Below are 18528 nucleotides of genomic sequence, written 5' to 3'. Positions count from 1 at the left end.
AACCGGTCTAGAATTGGATTTCATGATTAGTCGGATTATTTGTCGGATTTAAGGTAGTTCGGGCTAATTGTAAGTGAACGAAAATAAAGGCCATTTAAACTGAGGTACCTTAAATCCGACAAGTTGTCCGGCTAAGCAAAAAATCTTGCTTTTTCATATGGGTCGATGGTATTGCTACTTCTTTGGCAAATGGAACGTATCCAACTCGGTTTTTCCGAGTTTTTACCGGATGTGACGTAATCTCGGATTCCGAAAATCGGAATCCGAGGCAAATGGAATGCACGATATGTCTGCAGCTGGACCCTTCTCGGGAAAGCAGGCAGTTGGCCAAACCACTGTGAGGAAGGGGAGGGGGAACTTAACTGTTTCTAAATGCATTTTTTGCGTTTGTTTTTTTTTCTACTTACAGAATTATTTTAGGTATACATACATATATTTTTCACAATAGATAGTGCGATGTTTTTTTTTATAATTTTTTTTGGGGGGACAACCCTCGGATAGGGGGGGACATGTCCCCTCCGTCCCCCCCGGGATTTACGCCCATGGATTTACTTTATCTCTGAGAGAAGACAAAAATGCCGAAGACCTCAGTTGTGTGGGAGCACTTTAAATTGACTGAAGATAAAATAAAGGCAGTGTATCAAATATGCGATTTGAAACTGGCCTACCACTACAGCACAAGTTGTTTTCTGTTTTTATTCTATAAGGGAATTCATTTAATTTTATTTAAACTGTTCGTTAATTAAAATGTGTGATTTTATTGAAAGTATGCTGCTGCCGTGTTCTTTATGTATTAAATTCGTTGAACTTCGTTAATTGATAAATGTTGGGCTACCTTATTTAAAGTATTGCTCTAACAGACCTGTTATTGTTTTGTATTATAGTGCAGTGTTCGTTCTTAAATAATATAAACCCTGCCCGGGCCGCATGTAGCGCCCGGCTTTCGGCTCGTGCTGTTCTGTCATTTATTAAAATTTTAATCATTCTGAAAGTGTCGCGACTTGCCTGTATCCATATTACACAAAAATGCGACTTTGCACTCCCTTGCGTCCGCAGCAGTTGGACGAACGGTTCTCGACATAAAAATGCAACAGACAGACACACACACAGAGATTCCTGCCTTTATTAGAGATAAGAATATTTTCAGCCCCCTCCCACCGAAGCTTCGAATATTCGATGTTGATCACTACCGAATACTCGAAGCTCAAAAAATGGTATTCGAACCAGCCCTAGTAAATAGTGCCCAGATTGCATTGTTTCTGCATTTTATTGCTAATATATCCCAAAGTGATGCAATTCTTCTGTGAAGCATTTTAAAGGTTAGTCCCCTACATTAACAAAATTACTGCCATCAGTAAACACTGGGCCTTCATCAAGCTCATCCAGTCATTAAATTTGTACCCCCCCCACCCGCTGACTGCAGGCATGTGTCAGGAGAGCTTGACGTAAACGCCTCATTGATGCATATAAACACACTTATTAACAAAGCAGTCCAACAGGGAGAAAGAGCAGAACATTTTGTGTGGTTGAAGCCCTCACAGTATGAAGATTATTCAGCTTTTGAATGCAGGAATATCTTGTATTCCTGCATTCCGATTATCCAGTAAAGGCCTGATGCCTAACTCAAGAAGCACAGGGCACAAGGCAGGGAAAACATAACTGCATATCCAGGGACTACATGGAGGGTTCTTGGAGGAAATTCATGTATGAACAAGAAGAATACATGCAAACATCACAAAGAAAGCTGGGATTTTGATATTTCAACTGACAGGCAGGTAGGTGTGAAGCTACAGGGATACCGCTATAAACAAGATGATAGTATATAGAAAAAATGTTACATTTTAATTATGTGAATAATGTGTATTTAAAGGGGTTACATAACTGTTGTGAATTGTGGGCCCAATACATTTTATTTACATTTATTTAATTAGCAGACACTTTTGTCTAACGCAACACAATTATACCAGTTCCTGGTATAATTGTGGCTATAGGGCTTGCTTAAGGGTCCAGTAGTGAAATCCCTCTTTTAACCATGGGACTTCCCAACCACACACCACCCCACATCTGAAATCATACAGTCAATGCTGAGTTGTTAGAATGTAATAAAAAAACAACAATCATAAAGTCAAAAACAAAAAAATTCTATCCTAATATTGATTTGATGAAAAATAATCTGTGACAGTGTTTATTTACTCATACATTACTTTTGCCTGCAGGTGTTTTGATGTTTACAGTCAAATCAAATATCATCTCAAACTAACTCCCCCCTGAGTTCAAATGGCAGCTCATAGTCATAGTTATGTAGGTGATGCTCCACTACTGAATTATATGCTCCGTCTTGTGTCTCCAAATCAGCTGTGTCTTTCCTTCTCTGATAAGTCTCCTGTGAAGCATGGGAGGAGTGAGAGGATATCAAAACATAATAAAGACATCCCTCTACAAGGGAAAATGTAAAGTCACGGCAAAGTCAAACAGACCTGCTAGTGTGTAATCTCACTCACCTGGAGGTAGGGCTGCTAGATAATGGCAAAAATCATAATCATGGTCAATACTGAGATCAGCATTATTTAACATTACTCATTGACTTGGGAAATATCATGCATTTATCGATCTTGTAAAAAAAAGTGTCCTTTTAACAGTAGATTTCTTTGAAACTTGAATTTCAGAACCTGAATTTGAATGTTTACCTGAGCTTGAATTAATGGAACTGAGTTTGAATTTAGCACTTTCACCTCCCACCTTCTGTTCTCTGCCAGGATTCCATATTTGTGGAGCTTGCCTGTTCTCCCTGTGGGGTTTCTTCCAGGTACTACAGTCCAAAAACATACTGAGGCTGATTGAAGTTACCAAATTACCCATACGTATGTGTGAATGTGTCTGGCAATGGGATGGGACCCTATCCTGGGTTGGGCCTGTAGCCTCTGGGATTAGCTCTGGACCCCCTGTGACCCTGAATAGGACAAGTAGGATTTATTATCTGAATTTATGTTGCTTTTGTGGTAATAGCGATTCAACTTTGGGTTGTAAAGTGTAGATCTTATCACCCACAGGACAGGTTACCAGTCAAATAATGAATTCAAATTCGGTGTCTTTAATTCAAATTCAGGTAAACATATTCAGATTCACATTCTGGTATTCAGGTAATGAAATCCAAGTTCAGGTTACTATTCAAATTCAAGTAAATAAATCCAAAGTCTGGTTGTAGTGAGTCTGATTTGATGCCATATGTGCGCTTTATAACACAAGTCAAAGGGGGAGCTTCATTGTGAACAAAATGTGACACAATAATTGTTTTATTGATTTTCATTGAAAGCCAAAATCATAACTGAAATTAAAATTTGATTAATTGCCCAGCCCTACCTGGAGGTTGGTCTCCTGCCAAGACCTGTGATGGTCTGTCATGAAGGGTGGGGATAATAAATGAGGTGGGGGGAGGGACACTTTGCCCAAATCTTCATACATTCTCCAGTCCCTCACTTCCTCATAGTTATGACTTTCTGCTCCCACAGAGTACCTGGCACCTTGGAAGGAAATCATAGTAAATGATAAGTATATTTCTTTATGTTAAACATTTCTGAATAACCAAAAATCATTTCTTACTGTGCATCTCTGGTCTCTCAGGATGTGAGTACAGCGAAGGCTGAAAATCGGTGATGGGAAAGTAGAACTTATGGCTGCGGTCCTGATGATAACAAGATTCCCATCATGATTAGTGTATTTTGAACTGGGTATTCCTGAAATTTTGCAGTTTAAAGTTTTCATTGGCCCATGAAATTAGCTCTTGTAACTGCATGTTCAAAAAATAGCTAAATGTTCGGAATAACATGCCCACCCACTCAGTTAGTACCATTATCCCTGCTACTCTTTCTCTTCCCCTTTTCTATCCAAGGTTGCTCACATCTCCATAGGTCTCATATACTGTGCTCCCAGGTTCCGAGCCACTGTCCACCAGTAAGGTGCGCTGGGCAGCTGCGTTGATCAGCTCCCCTCCCTCATATCGATTCAACTCGGCCAGCATGGACCTACATGGAGCAAGACAGTGATAAATTCACTAGAAAGTTCAGTAATGCCTCACATTAACTGCACTTTCCTAATGCCTTTTTTTTGTATTTGTAGAACATTCAGTGAATACGAAGAACAAAGTGCATAGCACTTTCAGTGAGCAAAATATGACATCTTAAACATACATTAACAACAAACATTATGTGATTATAGTGTTCGTTATTAATATACATTACAGCTGTCATGTCTTGTTCAGTGAAAGCAGTATGAATGCAATGGTTTAGACATGCAAAGTGTACTTACGTGTCGCTTATAAATGTTCTATGAATGCATAATGAATGCCTTATGAAGGTGCAGTTAATGCAAAGATCTACCAACATTTCTACAACTGTTGCTGCTCATTATACTCACAACAACACTTTTCTGGCATGTGAATACCCTCATGCCCTGTGTTATCAAAAGACCCCTGATTCTTACAAACTATTGATTGACTGCACACCCGTAACAATGGGTTTCTGACCCAGTATTATTTTAAAGTGATCCCTAGCTGATCTTACTATGTCATTAAAGTTAACAGCCTAACAAATGAGAATAATATATTTTTAAAATACATGCACTTTTCTTTCAGCTTTACTATCTGTACTAAATCAAATGTGACTCTGATATTTAAAAGTAATTTCCAAACTTTGTTTACCAGCAAAGGCTTGCTGGTTCAGAAAGTAAGCTAGGTTAACTCACCCCACTCCTGTTCTCATATATCCTTCAGAGCAATTACTTTTGTCCTCTGGGAAGAAGAGAAAAAGAGGAATAAGACAATAGAAGGACAGGAGGAAGAAGTGCAAACTAAAAAGGACATGGGAGACAAAGCAGGAAACAGAGCAATGCAGCAATCCAGAAAGGAGAGCAACAGAGACAAAAAGAAGCAAGATGAGAAGTACATGGAGGGAATGAAGACATGACGGTTTTAAGGAGAGGAAACTGGGGGAAGATAGATGGGGTGGGTGTAAGACAAGCAAAAATGACTGAAATTACAGAGAGCCAGAAAAGACAATTGCACAAAAAACAAGGGGGCATGCAAGGCCATGCAAGTGGAGTTACTGGAGCAGTGAGAAGAGCAAGAAGATCAGAGGGGGAAAAACGGGAGTGCAAATAACAGACTCCTTAGGGTTAAGACATATCTCCCCTCCCTTTAAAGCTGAGCTTCACAGACAGCTTCTGAAACTGTATCTGGCACCAGATCAGGAATAAATGTCATGTCACAGACAGTACCTGCGAGGGAATGCCCCCTTCTCTTCCTCAGACCTACATAGCAGCCCAATGAGTTGAAGACCAACAAGACTCCACCCAGTACTGTCAGTATTATCACCCAATGGAGCGGCATTCTCTGGGACTCTGAGGTTAACAAAGATTCCTATTAGCAAGATATACTGCTATTTACAGGCTGGAAAGCTGTCATTGAAATTCTGCAAAAACACTGAAGGACATTTGTTTTCTTTTTCCAAATATTACCTACAGTTCCTTCTTCTATGTTGGACAGTTCATCTGAAGGCTGCTGTTCTGTTGAGATGAAGAGAGCACAGACAATTGAACATTGGAAACTGAACCAGAACAGTATTCACAACAGCTGCAGTTTTCAGCTGTATACACTTTCAGGAATTCTAGAATAAAGACACTGCATTCATTTATTATTAGTTTTTTTTTAATTTATCACTTTTTTGGTTTTATTGTTTTATACAAAATATCGTATTGTACAGAGTATTAAAGGACGGCTCAAGAATAAAATACAGTGGTACCTCAGAACTTGAACTTAATCCGTTCAGAACTCCGGATCGAATCCTAAAAAGTTTGGGTTCTGATCGAATTTTCCCCATAAGAAATAATGGAAAACAAATTAATTGGTTCCCGGCTCCAAAAAATTATACCTAAATATGCTTTTTTTAGCATTTAAACACAAAATGAACCGGATAAAACAAGAAGAGCACATACTGTACTAAACACATCTAAGGACATTTATCAAAACGGTAATTTGTAAAGTAAGAAAATAAATGTATCCAATGTGTAAAGTTAAAAAAAACAATGTATCCTGCTCCGATCGTCCGCTCCTTCCGTGTGCCACGCCCCCTTGTTAACCCCGTGTGGAATCCCCATGTGATCAGCTGTTTCTGGTTGTTGTCATGAGTCCTCTGTATTTAGTCCGCGTTTCAGTTTGTTTCCCCAGTCCGGTCATTGTATTGTCCGTCTGCGTTTTGCCTGCCTTACCTGTAATTAAACCCCGTATTCCCCGATACCCTGACGCCTGCGCCTTTGTCTCCATTCCGTCCCCGCTTGGCACGACAATATTATTATAATTAAATGTATTAATGGTTTATTATTCATATTAAAGTAATTTATAAGAAATATGTATTTTAAAATGTATTTTATTATATAATAATAATTACTGTTACTGTCTGTCATTGTCTAAATGTATTTTTACTGTCTAAATATAAGTATTCAGCTTGTGTAAACATGCACGATGCTATCACAGCGAACGCAAGGCTGAGACTGACGCTTTACCCTTTGTTTCCGCTGAGAGATGTGCCGCGTGACTCATTTCCCCGCGCGTACAAGTTATCTTAGGTTGCCGTTCATGGTTTGACTTCTGAGATTCAGATCGAGTACTAGGTAATTTTTTTCCAAAATGGTTGGTTCGACTTTTAAGAAATTTGAGTTCTAATGAGTTCGAGAACTGAGGAACCACTGTGTTCCATAAATCACTGACCCCTAGTGATGACTGTGAGAACTGCATCATTATCAGCATATCCACTCTCCCCCATGGCATTGAGGGCATTGACTGAGAAGCTGTATGCTGTCTGAGGAGACAGGCCACTGACTGTGAATGTGGTAGCCCATGGTGGAAAGACGTCCACATACAGGAAGCTGACAGAACCGGGCCAGCGATACCTGCCATGGATAACCCAATGTTTTGAGAAAGAGCATCATTCTGTAAAATTGCAAATCATAGATAATTCATTTTGATTACAGCCTTAATAAACTTAATGGATCCACCTGACACGGAATTTCTGCTCTAATCCACCGTCAAAGCTTTTGTTCCATTCCAGCGTAACTGTGCTGTGGGTGACGCTGACTAATTTTAATTCTGATGGAGGGTCAGGGTGACCTGTGAGAGAAAAATAGAAAAACATTTTGGAATAAAAGTGTAAACATAAAAGACAGAAATCAAATTGTATCAATTATCTGTCACAGTCTTACAATAATAGTAGTACATTTTTCATTTGCATACATGATTGGCAACATGTAGCAAAATATGGCAACAAAATAGCAAAAATTCAACTTTTCTAAAATGATCAGAAATAATGAGTGAAAATTTACAATACAAAAGGAGACATTGATGTAAACACATAGACATATACATAGATATTCAGGGCCGTCCCAAGGCATGAGATAGTTAAGCAGCTGCTTAGGGCCCAGTGGTGCACTGGGTGCCCCCCTAAGAAATAAGATGACACATGACAAGTAGGTTAATTAAATTTTGCTTAAGGCCCCCAAAATGGTTGGGTCAGCCCTGTAGACATAGACATAGACATACAGAGCCCAAGTCTATTAAGGACCATCACTTAGTTATGAGTTATACTTATATGTTTGGCAATTCCTTTACATTAGTATTGTGGGAACTCACTGAGTTCCAACTGTAACAATCCATCTGTGTAAACAAATACCAAACTCTGTAAAAAGAAGCTAGCCGAATAAAAAATATCAACATTTGCATCAGAGCGTACACCTCATCATTTCAAGGTCAATTTGTGAGGTAGGCAGAAAAAATACAACAAAAATAAAAAGCTACACAGTTCAGAATTAATTGTATTACTTCATGGGCCTGCACCTTCAAATCATTCATTACCACCATGATGGCAAATAAGAATTTTTATTTCAACCCTATAACGATATGGAGCATATATAATTATATATAAATGTAACCAATTAATTATGAATATTTGTAGCAATAAAAAATAGTGAGGATACTGAATTGCACCTCATAGTTTCTAAGGTAAAGATTAAATGTGTCTGGGAGGCCATTGTGGATGTGGACGGATATTAATTTCACAGCCAGAAGGCAGAGCGGCCAGGCCAGTGAACAGGGAAGTTCTTCACAACCTTGCTGTCTGGAAATGTTAGAACAAGAAATATTCTAGAATGTCGAATGTAGAAAGGTTCCCAGTGATGGACACCTGGTCTCCACTCCATCTCACTTATCTGCTATGATATCTAGGTCACTTTGTTTTACGTATCAGTAGTTCACAACTAATGCTGAATTCCATGTTTTATTTTTGTATGCTTCTTTGGGTTAGAGAGCAACAATATCAGGAGAAATAGGCTTCCATAATCATGTCATCTTCTTTTCACATGCTCTTTCCATGGTTTAATTTACAGGCAGACTATTGCAGCTGTGAATGCCAAACAAGGAACATTTCAGGTGTTGTCATGGAAATGGACTTTTTTCCACATTGAGCTTTGGCCTCTCCCTTAATTGTAATCTCACAACACTGTGGCTAAGTGAGGACAAAAATAACATTAGAATGATTATGTTTGCTTCATTCTTACCACTATATGCCTTGCTTTACATGTTTATGCCCAATATTTCTTCTGTGTTTTTTAAATTTGATCCTATTTCCCCTTTCCTACCATCATCTCCATTCCCATATACACTTCTTTAATTCATTTACACCCCTCCTTTGTCCTTTTGTTTATCTGAGTATATTCCTGTCCTGTCTCCTCTCCAGTCACCCTTTATCAATATCCCCTTGTCTCCCTCACTATTAACTTCAAATATGATGCATTATTGTCATAAAACTTCATCACACACATTAGAACATTATAAAAAGTAGTAAAGAATTTCTGGAGAATAATGACTGACTAGATTCTCTTCTCCCCACTTACTGGTGCTGAGGAGCTGGACGGCCAGCTGGTCCTCTCCCAGGGCATTGCGGGCAGTGCAGGTGAATACAGCGTAGTCCAGTGCTGTGCTGACATTGATTATGGTGACCGTGCTGGTGTAAACCCAGCCTTCCCTAACAGTACGCTCTTCATACCTGCCACATAAGGGTAGCACAGTTTGGGGTGACATCTCACCTGTGCCCACAACTCAACCACTGATCCTTGCCATTCACCTAAATTCATTTTAAATATCCACTACTTTTTCTTAGCCATTATAACTCATTATAATAAAACCCAATGATGCCAAAATGTGTATTTGACATGCAAAATGTGAAAGCAGTGGATCCATTACTGATTTGCAGAAAAATATCGATTTGCATTGACATTAAACCAAATTCTTAAATGGGATATACTAAATAAGTGGGTGGATTACAAATAGTTGTCACCATACCTTGGGTCAGCAAAATCCATAGCCACATTATTTTTGGCCCAAGATAAATGGACTTTCGGTATCCCCTCAGCCTGGCAGATGACCTCAGCATTGCTGCTGCCATCGCCCCGACTTGCTACTTTGCTCCACTGCACCCCCTTCTGGATCTCAGGCTTAACTACAGGAATAGGAAAAAGCTGTAGAGCACCACATCATGGTAATGTATTAATTACCTCTGGATGTTAAATTACTCACAGCGCACAACAAGCTGGACCTCTGCACTTGCAGAGGGTCCAATGCCATTGTCTACTGTGCACTTATAGCGTCCGCTATGGGAACGGGTAACCTCGGCAATGGTGAGCCAACCAGTGTCTTCATCTTCATCCTGCAAACCAAGTTCTTCTTCTTCCTCTCCCTGAAATACACAGAGCAAGATTCTGATAATACTGAGTCAGCTGGAGAACACAGCTCCAATGAACTTTGTGCTTAAAAGTGAGAGAATTACATAATCCAAGACGGCATTGACAAACACTCCCTTTAGTAACACTGTTTTAATGAAAACTATTCTTCTTCCTTTGAGCAAAGAAGAAAGAAAATGGGAGAATGAGGAATTGTCAGGGCAATGAAAGGTCGCATGCTTCTGTTGGTAGAAGAATGGGTGATAAACAGGAGGGAGTTTAAAATACCATCAGTGAAAAAGATGGGATGCTTGGAATGACAGAAAATCTCACCAGCCACTCCCAGGAGAACATGCCCAAGATCAGGGGGTTGGCATCAGCCTTGCACACCAGGTTAGCTGTCTGGCCCAAATCCACATAGACTGGATCAGTCACTATCCTCACACTGGGGGCATCTAGGAACAAAGTCAATTACAAATATAAAGAATAACTATCTGCCTAGAGTGTTGAAATACAGGTATACATTTGGGAAAGGGTGCTGCACACAGTGGTGCATTGGAGGATCTAAAGCTACCTAGGTCCCCAAATATTTGTCTTAAACATTTGACAAGCTTCAACAATCTAAATAACCTCATATGTGCTTCATAAAATGTTCTACATTATAAACACACGCAAAATTTACCCTGCATGGTATTCGGAACATTCTGAAATGAATGTGCAGCACTCATCATGAGGGTATTTTATGGGGCACATGGCACATGGCAAAGAGGAAATTCATAGTGGCACATTATTCATTCCCATGTGGAAATTGGGTAGTTTATGCATGTCCCCATCTTTCCCTCCATTAGACACACAAACATATACAGGTGAGTGCAAGTTTTGGGGTCAGAGTACTGGGTCAGCAAGCATGCAGCACTGGGGTTAAGGGCCTTGATCAAGGGCCCAAAGCTGGAATAACTCCATCGGTCATTTGATTTGAACCAATGACCTTCGAATCTCAGCCATTAACTCCCAGAGCCACACAGCATGCCCACTCCATCTTTTTATGCATGCCTTACACTGGACATCCAAGGTGAGGGTGATGTTGCTCTGTCCCTCTGTATTGTTACAGTTGATATTGTACTGTCCAGCATCCTTCCTAGTCACATTCCAGATCTCCAGGCCCTCTCTCCAGTGATAGCGATGATTTTTGTCTTTCCCTGGATATAAGGATAGTGACAATTCCAGCAACATCCTTGTTAATGTGCATCAGGAACTGGCCCCATAAATGACTGAGAGACCAGACACTCCTTTAACAACAGGTGTAGGTGGGAGTATGGGCAATACAGTAAGTAGGGGTCTAACGATTCTCACAATCTGTGGTTCAGTTCAGACCTAAATTCTTGAACCATGGTTCAGTATGCTTCAGTTTTTTCTATCTATCTATCTATCTATCTATCTATCTATCTATCTATCTATCTATCTATCTATCTATCTATCTATCTATCTATCTATCTATCTATCTATCTATCTATCTATCTATCTATCTATCTATCTATCTATCTATCTATTCATTCATTTTTTTGGGGGGGTAAGTAAGAAAAGACGGTTAAGACAGTTTCTTGGTTTTAATCACCAACAATTTGAAACACTAAAGTGGGTTTCTCTACTGACACTAGCCTAGGTGTGATCACTCAATCATGACTGGACCAAAACACCCATCACTGGTACTACAAATCCCAGACTGCACAGCAATAGGTGGCGTGTTAGCACGTCAATCAAGGCCACAAGCTAGCTCCCCCTCCTGCCTCTTAGGGTGCTTTTCCACCTCACCGGCTACCGTACTTTTGGTACTTCCAAGAAAGTACCAAAAGGACGGTACTTCAACATGTGGTTTTTCTACTGGCATAAAAACTGGGGGCACTGAATGACATCACAAAACGAGCTGGAGTACTGTACTGAATTTGAAAAATATCTGTAGTATATTATAGGGTTGGGTGATGGGTGATATTTATACCAACATCAAATGCACCTGCAATTCTTACATTACTAGTCAGCTAGATTAAGATCAGACTTTTTCTTACTTTCATACTGTATGGACATTATAGCACTGGGAGTTTGGCCAAAACATTTTACTCTGTCATAGGTAAAAAAACTTAGCAAGTTTTGTCATTTTAATGATTATTCCTTTTCTGGATTATGTAGTATCTCTTTTAAAATCAGTCTAAAGTTTATCCCCGCTGCTTTTGCAAAAGTGCTACATGCATTCTCCGAGACAATCATAATCATAATCATTTTCATATTGTTGCTTAAATCATTCCTAGATGAGTTTGTGAGAAATTTATGTTGAAATCATTTTCTGCTTTATAAATACACCAGTATTTATTACAACAAACTCACATTTCAATATTTGAAATTTTTTTAATACAATGCTGTCCTGGTAGCTGTAATATACAAAATACCTTATTTCTTGTCATGCTATCCTGATCTTGATGTATTTGTTCTTCCGACCAGCTTGGGTCTCATCATTTGCCCAGCATTTCAAGTCCCACCCCAAAGTACTGAAATACTAGAAAAGTACCCTACTTGGTTAGGCACTTTAGATACTGGAACGTTTGGTACTGGCACTCGACCAGAAGTAAATGGAAAGGGAAAGCACCCCTGGTGCAGTACCTGGTGTGCGCTAGGAAAAGGTGTCTTGGGAGAAGTTAAGTTCATATTTTTGTATGAATATTTTATCATAACGGGGCACCATGGTGGTGCAATGGTTAGCACTGTTGCCTTATGCCTCTGGGACCTGAGTTCAAGTCTCCGTCTGGCTTACGTGTGTGGAGTTTGTATGTTCTCCCTGTTTCGTCATGGGGTTTTTTCCAGGTACTCTGGTTTCCCCCCAAAGACATGCTGAGGCTGATTGGAATTACTAAATTGCCCATAGGTGTGAATGGTGTGTGAGTGTGCCAGACCCCCCATAACCAAGAAGGATAAGTGGGTTGAGAAATGGATGGATAATTCATTATAATAAATCTGGCTACACATGGTCAATTTAAGACTGCATTTCAATAAATTTTGAGCTGGTTTGGCTGTCAAATTCAACCCAGTTCTTAAATTCAGCCTCCTCTGTGATTGAGTTTGAGTTAAATAGAATAATAATTTTATGATTTACATGAGTTATCATCTTAATTGTGAAATGTAAGATGAGTTTTGTAAGATTTCATTTATAATGAGAACTCAACAGGATGCACCTGCAGCAGTGCCAGCGAGTTGGGGTTGGCATATCGCTGTGCCAGAAATGCAGCATGAGATCATGAAAGTTTATATCGCGGTTTCTTTGTACAACTGCCTCCTGTATTTAATGAATACCTGAATTTGTTTCTTGCCAAGTTAAAATGATTGTTAGTACAATAATGGAATCATGGATCCATTGTGTTATATTGAAAGGACTGGAATTTTCATTTAGGCTGCATACATTAAAATGAAATGAGGACTCCATCTGGCAGATGGTTGTCTTTTGATATGTTCTGTTGATAGATCAGAGATGTTTCCTACTAGGAGTGTAATGATATACTCAGCCCACGAGAGGAGACGAGACACAATATTGGGTTGACAAGAACGAGAGGAGACGATATTTTAACAACATTTTAAGGAAAACTTCAAAGAGGAAATATATTACTGGAAAGCAGCCTTTTATTTGATTAATTGTAAAGAAAAAAAATGCTAAATAATGCAGCTGTATGGTGAAATGTGTTAAATAATCACCATCGTCATATGCAGTAAAGAACAGAACAAACACCATACTAATATGGTGTTTGACCCCCTTTCGCCTTCAGAACTGCCTTAATTCTACAGTACGTGGCATTGATTCAACAAGGTGCTGAAAGCATTCTTTAGAAATGTTGGCCCATATTGATAGGATAGCATCTTGCAGTTGATGGAGATTTGTGGGATGCACATCCAGGGCACGAAGCTCCCGTTCCACCACATCCCAAAGATGCTCTATTGGGTTGAGCTCAGGTGACTGTGGGGGCCATTTTAGTACAGTGAACTCATTGTCATGTTCAAGAAACCAATTTGAAATGATTCGAGCTTTGTGACATGGTGCATTATCCTGCTGGAAGTAGCCATCAGAGGATGGGTACATGGTGGTCATAAAGGGATGGACATGGTCAGAAACAATGCTCAGGTAGGCCGTGGCATTTAAACGATGCCCAATTGGCACTAAGGGGCCTAAAGTGTGCCAAGAAAACATCCCCCACACCATTACACCACCACCACCAGCCTGCACAGTGGTAACAAGGCATGATGGATCCATGTTCTCATTCTGTTTACGCCAAATTCTGACTCTACCATTTGAATGTCTCAAGAGAAATCGAGACTCATCAAACCAGGCAACATTTTTCCAGTCTTCAACTGTCCAATTTTGGTGAGCTCGTGCAAATTGTAGCCTCTTTTTCCTGTTTGTAGTGGAGATGAGTGGTACCCGGTGGGGTCTTCTGCTGTTGTAGCCCATCCGCCTCAAGGTTGTGCGTGTTGAGGCTTCACAAATGCTTTGCTGCATACCTCGGTTGTAACGAGTTTTTATTTCAGTCAAAGTTGCTCTTCTATCAGCTTGAATCAGTCAGCCCATTCTCCTCTGACCTCTAGCATCAACAAGGCATTTTTGCCCACAGGACTGCCGCATACTGGATGTTTTTCCCTTTGCACACCATTCTTTGTAAACCCTAGAAATGGTTGTGTGTGAAAATCCCAGTAACTGAGCAGATTGTGAAATACTCAGACCGGCCCGTCTGGCACCAACAACCATGCCACGCTCAAAATTGCTTAAATCACCTTTCTTTCCCATTCTGACATTCAGTTTGGAGTTCAGGAGATTGTCTTGACCAGGACCACACCCCTAAATGCATTGAAGCAACTGCCATGTGATTGGTTGATTAGATAATTGCATTAATGAGAAATTGAACAGGTGTTCCTAATAATCCTTTAGGTGAGTGTATATCACAACAAACTCAAATGACAGGCTTCTCTCTTATTTGACTTCTCAATTGAACATAAAATAGAATATAAATAAAACAACATAAATAAAATACATAAAACTTTTTTAATGTTTTCTTCACTGGTGCAGTGGATTTAAGTAAAGAGCTATGATGGTGCTGAAAATGGCTTTGCATAGTAGTAGTGTTAGCCGCTGTGTACGGCATTATTTTCCTACAGTGCTTACAGATGGTTCATATTTTGTCTGTCACCCTTTCGCCGTTTATTTTTTCCACCGGATACCCAAAATGCTGCCACACAAAAGGATTAAAGGTGTCTGGGGAATCTACTATGGTAATTTCTTCAGACGCCGGCATGCCTACAGCACCTGATTTGCAGCGCCTTCTCGAGACCGCTTTTCACTCCGACGAGAAATCTCGTCATGTTGTAATATCGCGAGATCTCATGACATAAGATCTTGTTACACCCCTACTTCCTACCTTTCAGCAGCTCCTTGCTCAGAAAGGTCCAGACACAGTCAATATCATGTGGATTGGCAGAGACCATCAGTGGCAGGTGTATTGCATCATCCTCCTTTGCTTGGAATAGTATAGGCTGGTTTGGGTCAAATTCAGGGGGGTCTGAAAAACACAAAGACACAAGAAATTATTTTACAATAAACTAAAGACCAACTTGCGCAACTAATCATACAGTGACATTACAATAAAATACAAGTCAATGCACAAAGTAACAAAGCTATGTACTGCCACAAACTCACACAGAATTGTTCAGTCATAGATCGGTGCACATATATGCAGCAACTCAAAACCACACAGTCACAGTTACAAGGCACTCACAAAGCACAGTGAGCTTGTAGAACGTGTTAACCTCTTCAGACAAAAGGACGCTGAAGGCCTGACAGGTGACCCTTAAGCCGTTATGGTGGGAGTAGAGTAGAAGCGACAGTACACTGCGTACAGATACACCCCCATATTCAGCCTTGGTGAGGGCCTGGTCCACCCCATTCAGCCTTGTGAGACAAATAGATATTATAATCAAATTGCTCCTCCAAACTTCAGCACTACTGCAGACTTCATTATAATGTCAGCAGCACCCGAACAGTTTTCAAACTATTAGTATTAGCATATGGTAACAGATACCAAATTACACTAGGTACACCTTGTTTTATAATGGAATCTGATACAGAGTACATTAGAACTAATCCAATTACTGTTCTTCAGCAGTTCTTTAAATAAAAACAATTGTGATTTCCTGCCCAAAAATATTTCTTACTTCTGAGGTCCAAGGTTCCAAGAGATGTTTGCCTTGGGGTTGCTGCTGCCTGTGATGCATTCCAAGGTCAGCTCCTGCCCACTGCGCACCTCTTTCTGTTTGGATACAATCTTCACACTGATGGCTGGGACTGGAAGCACAGACACAGCGGTTATAGGCAAAAAGTCAATTTCTTCAGACAAATAATCCTTCCAGCATTTTTTCATAACTACTTATCCAGTGCAGAGTTATGGAAGCTCAAGGCACAATGCACAGACTGCTCTAGATGGGATGCCAGGTCATTGTAGAAACACCAGTTCACCTAAACTGTCTGTGGAAGAAAACCCACAGGGAAAACATACAAGCTTCGCACACATTGTTACAAGCACCCAGAGCTCTGGAGGTAAGATGATAGAATGCTAATTAATACAGTTCATTAGGGGCACAAAACAGTGCACAAAAAAGTTCTTTCTGAACCTTCCGGTAACTAGTAAAATATTGAGATTTATACCACGGCTTTGGTAAATATTTTTTTCTTATTGATCCAGAGATGTCACGCGGTGCTGATTTTACACAGGTAGTTCCGGTAGCCTAGTAGCAGTTCTATATTAATGCGTTTTCATGATGTATTAGATATGTTAATATAAAAACCTACATGATTTTTACTCATAAATAAGCAGTTATTCTTTCAGCATAATTTTCATTGGTTTTCAGTGTCTGTCTGTTGATATTTCTATGGTAACTTAACAGATTTAACAGATGGAAATTAGCGGGAGAACATTTTAAAACAAATTTGAGGAAGCACTTCTTTACACAGCGTGTAGTTAGAGTATGGAATAGTCTTCCTGCTAGAGTAGTGGAAGCTAAAACCCTGGGTTCCTTTAAATCAGAGCTAGATAAGATTTTAACAACTCTGAGCTATTAGTTAAGTTCTCCCCAAACGAGCTTGATGGGCCGAATGGCTTCCTCTCGTTTGTAAATTTCTCATGTTCTTATTTTCAGCTTCCAGTCAGTTGCCATACCATACGTTCTGTACTTATAGGGACTAGACTTTCAAGAGCACATTGGAAGATTAAATGCTATAAACTGAAATATATATATATTTTTCTGAAGAATTACCCATGACAAGTTTATTTTATTATTTGTTTTTTTGCTCATTAACCATGGCATAAGCGTGATAAACCACTTCAACGTATGTGGTTAGTGGTTATACAAAAATTATTAAATTGAAAATAAAATATCCAACTTAGCACATTACACCAAATTGCAGTTGATTATTTTCATTAGAAAACACACCTCATTGTTTATTATGCCGTTTTTTTAGTCTTTCCATTAATATTTCACATACTGTACATACCTCATAGAACACAAAAACCATGCAGCTGAAAAACGTGACATAGTAAATGCCAACAGTAAATGTCGTGCTAGTACTTTGAATCCCAACTCATATTTGCATACAGAAATTTAAACAATCTTTGACATGTTCTTACAAAGTATGTGCAGCTTTGTCTCGACTGAAAGAACTTTTGTTGCGTCATTGGTGGCGTCACAGCGGTAGGTGGCCATGTTGTCACTGGGCTGAAGAACAAGAATCAGCTCGCGGGACACGCCCTTCTCTGACATCACTGGCTTCTCGGGGTCCCGGATGGCTTTACCATCCTGACAGATTGACAATGAGATTATTATGGTACCTCTATAAGATCTGGTGTAAGACTTCCAGCATTTGTAAACTAAGACTAGAGTTTATCCTCCTGAGACCCAAGGAAAAAAGTGTCCTTCAGTTTTAGGTTAATTGTGATTTTCTATGTCTTTGGAGGAAATAAGACATCTTTTTCAAATTTATTTTTATTTTTAATTTCACAGCATGTCCTCTTTAGTATACAAAAGGAATAAATTTGTTTCCTTACATTAGTGAAAAGATATATGCAAAAACAAAATGTCCACTGCAATGGACATAAATGAATGGCTGGGGTCTCAGGAGGTTATTCAAATAAATCAGAAATAGCATTCCAAACTAAAGGTAGCATAATCCATGCAAATTTTTACCAGTGCTAAGTCTCTTTCAAAATGCAATCCAAACACTCAAGCATGAATGTTGAAATAAATTCACAGATGCAAAATCCTCAATTCACAACAGGCAGTTTGGCAATGTTCAATGTTTACTCTCGAACCTTGAGCCAAGTCAAGCGGCCAGGGGGGTTTCCACCAGTGGAAAAACACATGAATCTGACTGTAGTCCTTGAGTGCAGAGGGACTCCATCAGGAGGACCTTCAATCCAAACCTTCTGAGGAGGGTCTGAGAGATACATAGCAAAGACTCAGAGCAAAAGGTCACCAACACAGACAAAATGGAACATGAAAGAGGATGTAAAAAGATAAAAAGAGAATTAGGGACTAGGGGTGGTGGAGAGGGAAGTGAAAGGAAAATTTTAAGAACTAAAGCAGGAACTAAAAAACAGAAAACAGGTATAAAATGAGATTAACAGAGACAAATGCAAAAAACTTATAATACACATCTGAATATTGAACAGTTCAACTGGAAAATTC

At 39.5% G+C, this 18528-nt stretch overlaps 1 protein-coding gene across 8 annotated transcripts in view; it reads right to left on the bottom strand.

Annotated features, from left to right (window-relative positions):
- Positions 1-1105: 1105 nt before the first annotated feature.
- The window catches only part of nphs1 (NPHS1 adhesion molecule, nephrin), a 49598-nt gene continuing 32175 nt past the window's right edge, over positions 1106-18528 (bottom strand). For 5 of the 8 annotated variants that reach the window (XM_072716460.1, XM_072716459.1, XM_072716461.1 and 2 more), the window contains 20 exons: positions 18153-18277; positions 17472-17640; positions 16003-16132; positions 15567-15739; positions 15210-15350; positions 10821-10961; positions 10096-10217; positions 9620-9779; positions 9386-9542; positions 8938-9089; positions 7048-7159; positions 6761-6942; positions 5512-5559; positions 5272-5394; positions 4741-4786; positions 3899-4022; positions 3601-3682; positions 3361-3521; positions 2502-2516; positions 1106-2383 (listed from right to left, as the gene is read on the bottom strand). In XM_072716460.1, coding sequence (XP_072572561.1) covers positions 2252-2383; positions 2502-2516; positions 3361-3521; positions 3601-3682; positions 3899-4022; positions 4741-4786; positions 5272-5394; positions 5512-5559; positions 6761-6942; positions 7048-7159; positions 8938-9089; positions 9386-9542; positions 9620-9779; positions 10096-10217; positions 10821-10961; positions 15210-15350; positions 15567-15739; positions 16003-16132; positions 17472-17640; positions 18153-18277 — 2495 coding nt within the window. In that variant the 3' untranslated portion in view covers positions 1106-2251. Of the gene's footprint in view, positions 2384-2501; positions 2517-3360; positions 3522-3600; positions 3683-3847; positions 4023-4740; positions 4787-5271; positions 5395-5511; positions 5560-6760; positions 6943-7047; positions 7160-8937; positions 9090-9385; positions 9543-9619; positions 9780-10095; positions 10218-10820; positions 10962-15209; positions 15351-15566; positions 15740-16002; positions 16133-17471; positions 17641-18152; positions 18278-18528 lie in introns of those variants that run through there. The other 3 variants (XM_072716462.1, XR_011992999.1, XR_011993000.1) reach the window with 3 other exon arrangements.

This window comes from Paramormyrops kingsleyae, chromosome 9 (assembly GCF_048594095.1).
Source record: "Paramormyrops kingsleyae isolate MSU_618 chromosome 9, PKINGS_0.4, whole genome shotgun sequence".
In the NCBI taxonomy this organism is placed as follows: domain Eukaryota; kingdom Metazoa; phylum Chordata; class Actinopteri; order Osteoglossiformes; family Mormyridae; genus Paramormyrops; species Paramormyrops kingsleyae.
Note: the sequence above shows the minus strand (reverse complement) of the source record. Positions and strands in the feature narration are given on the sequence as shown.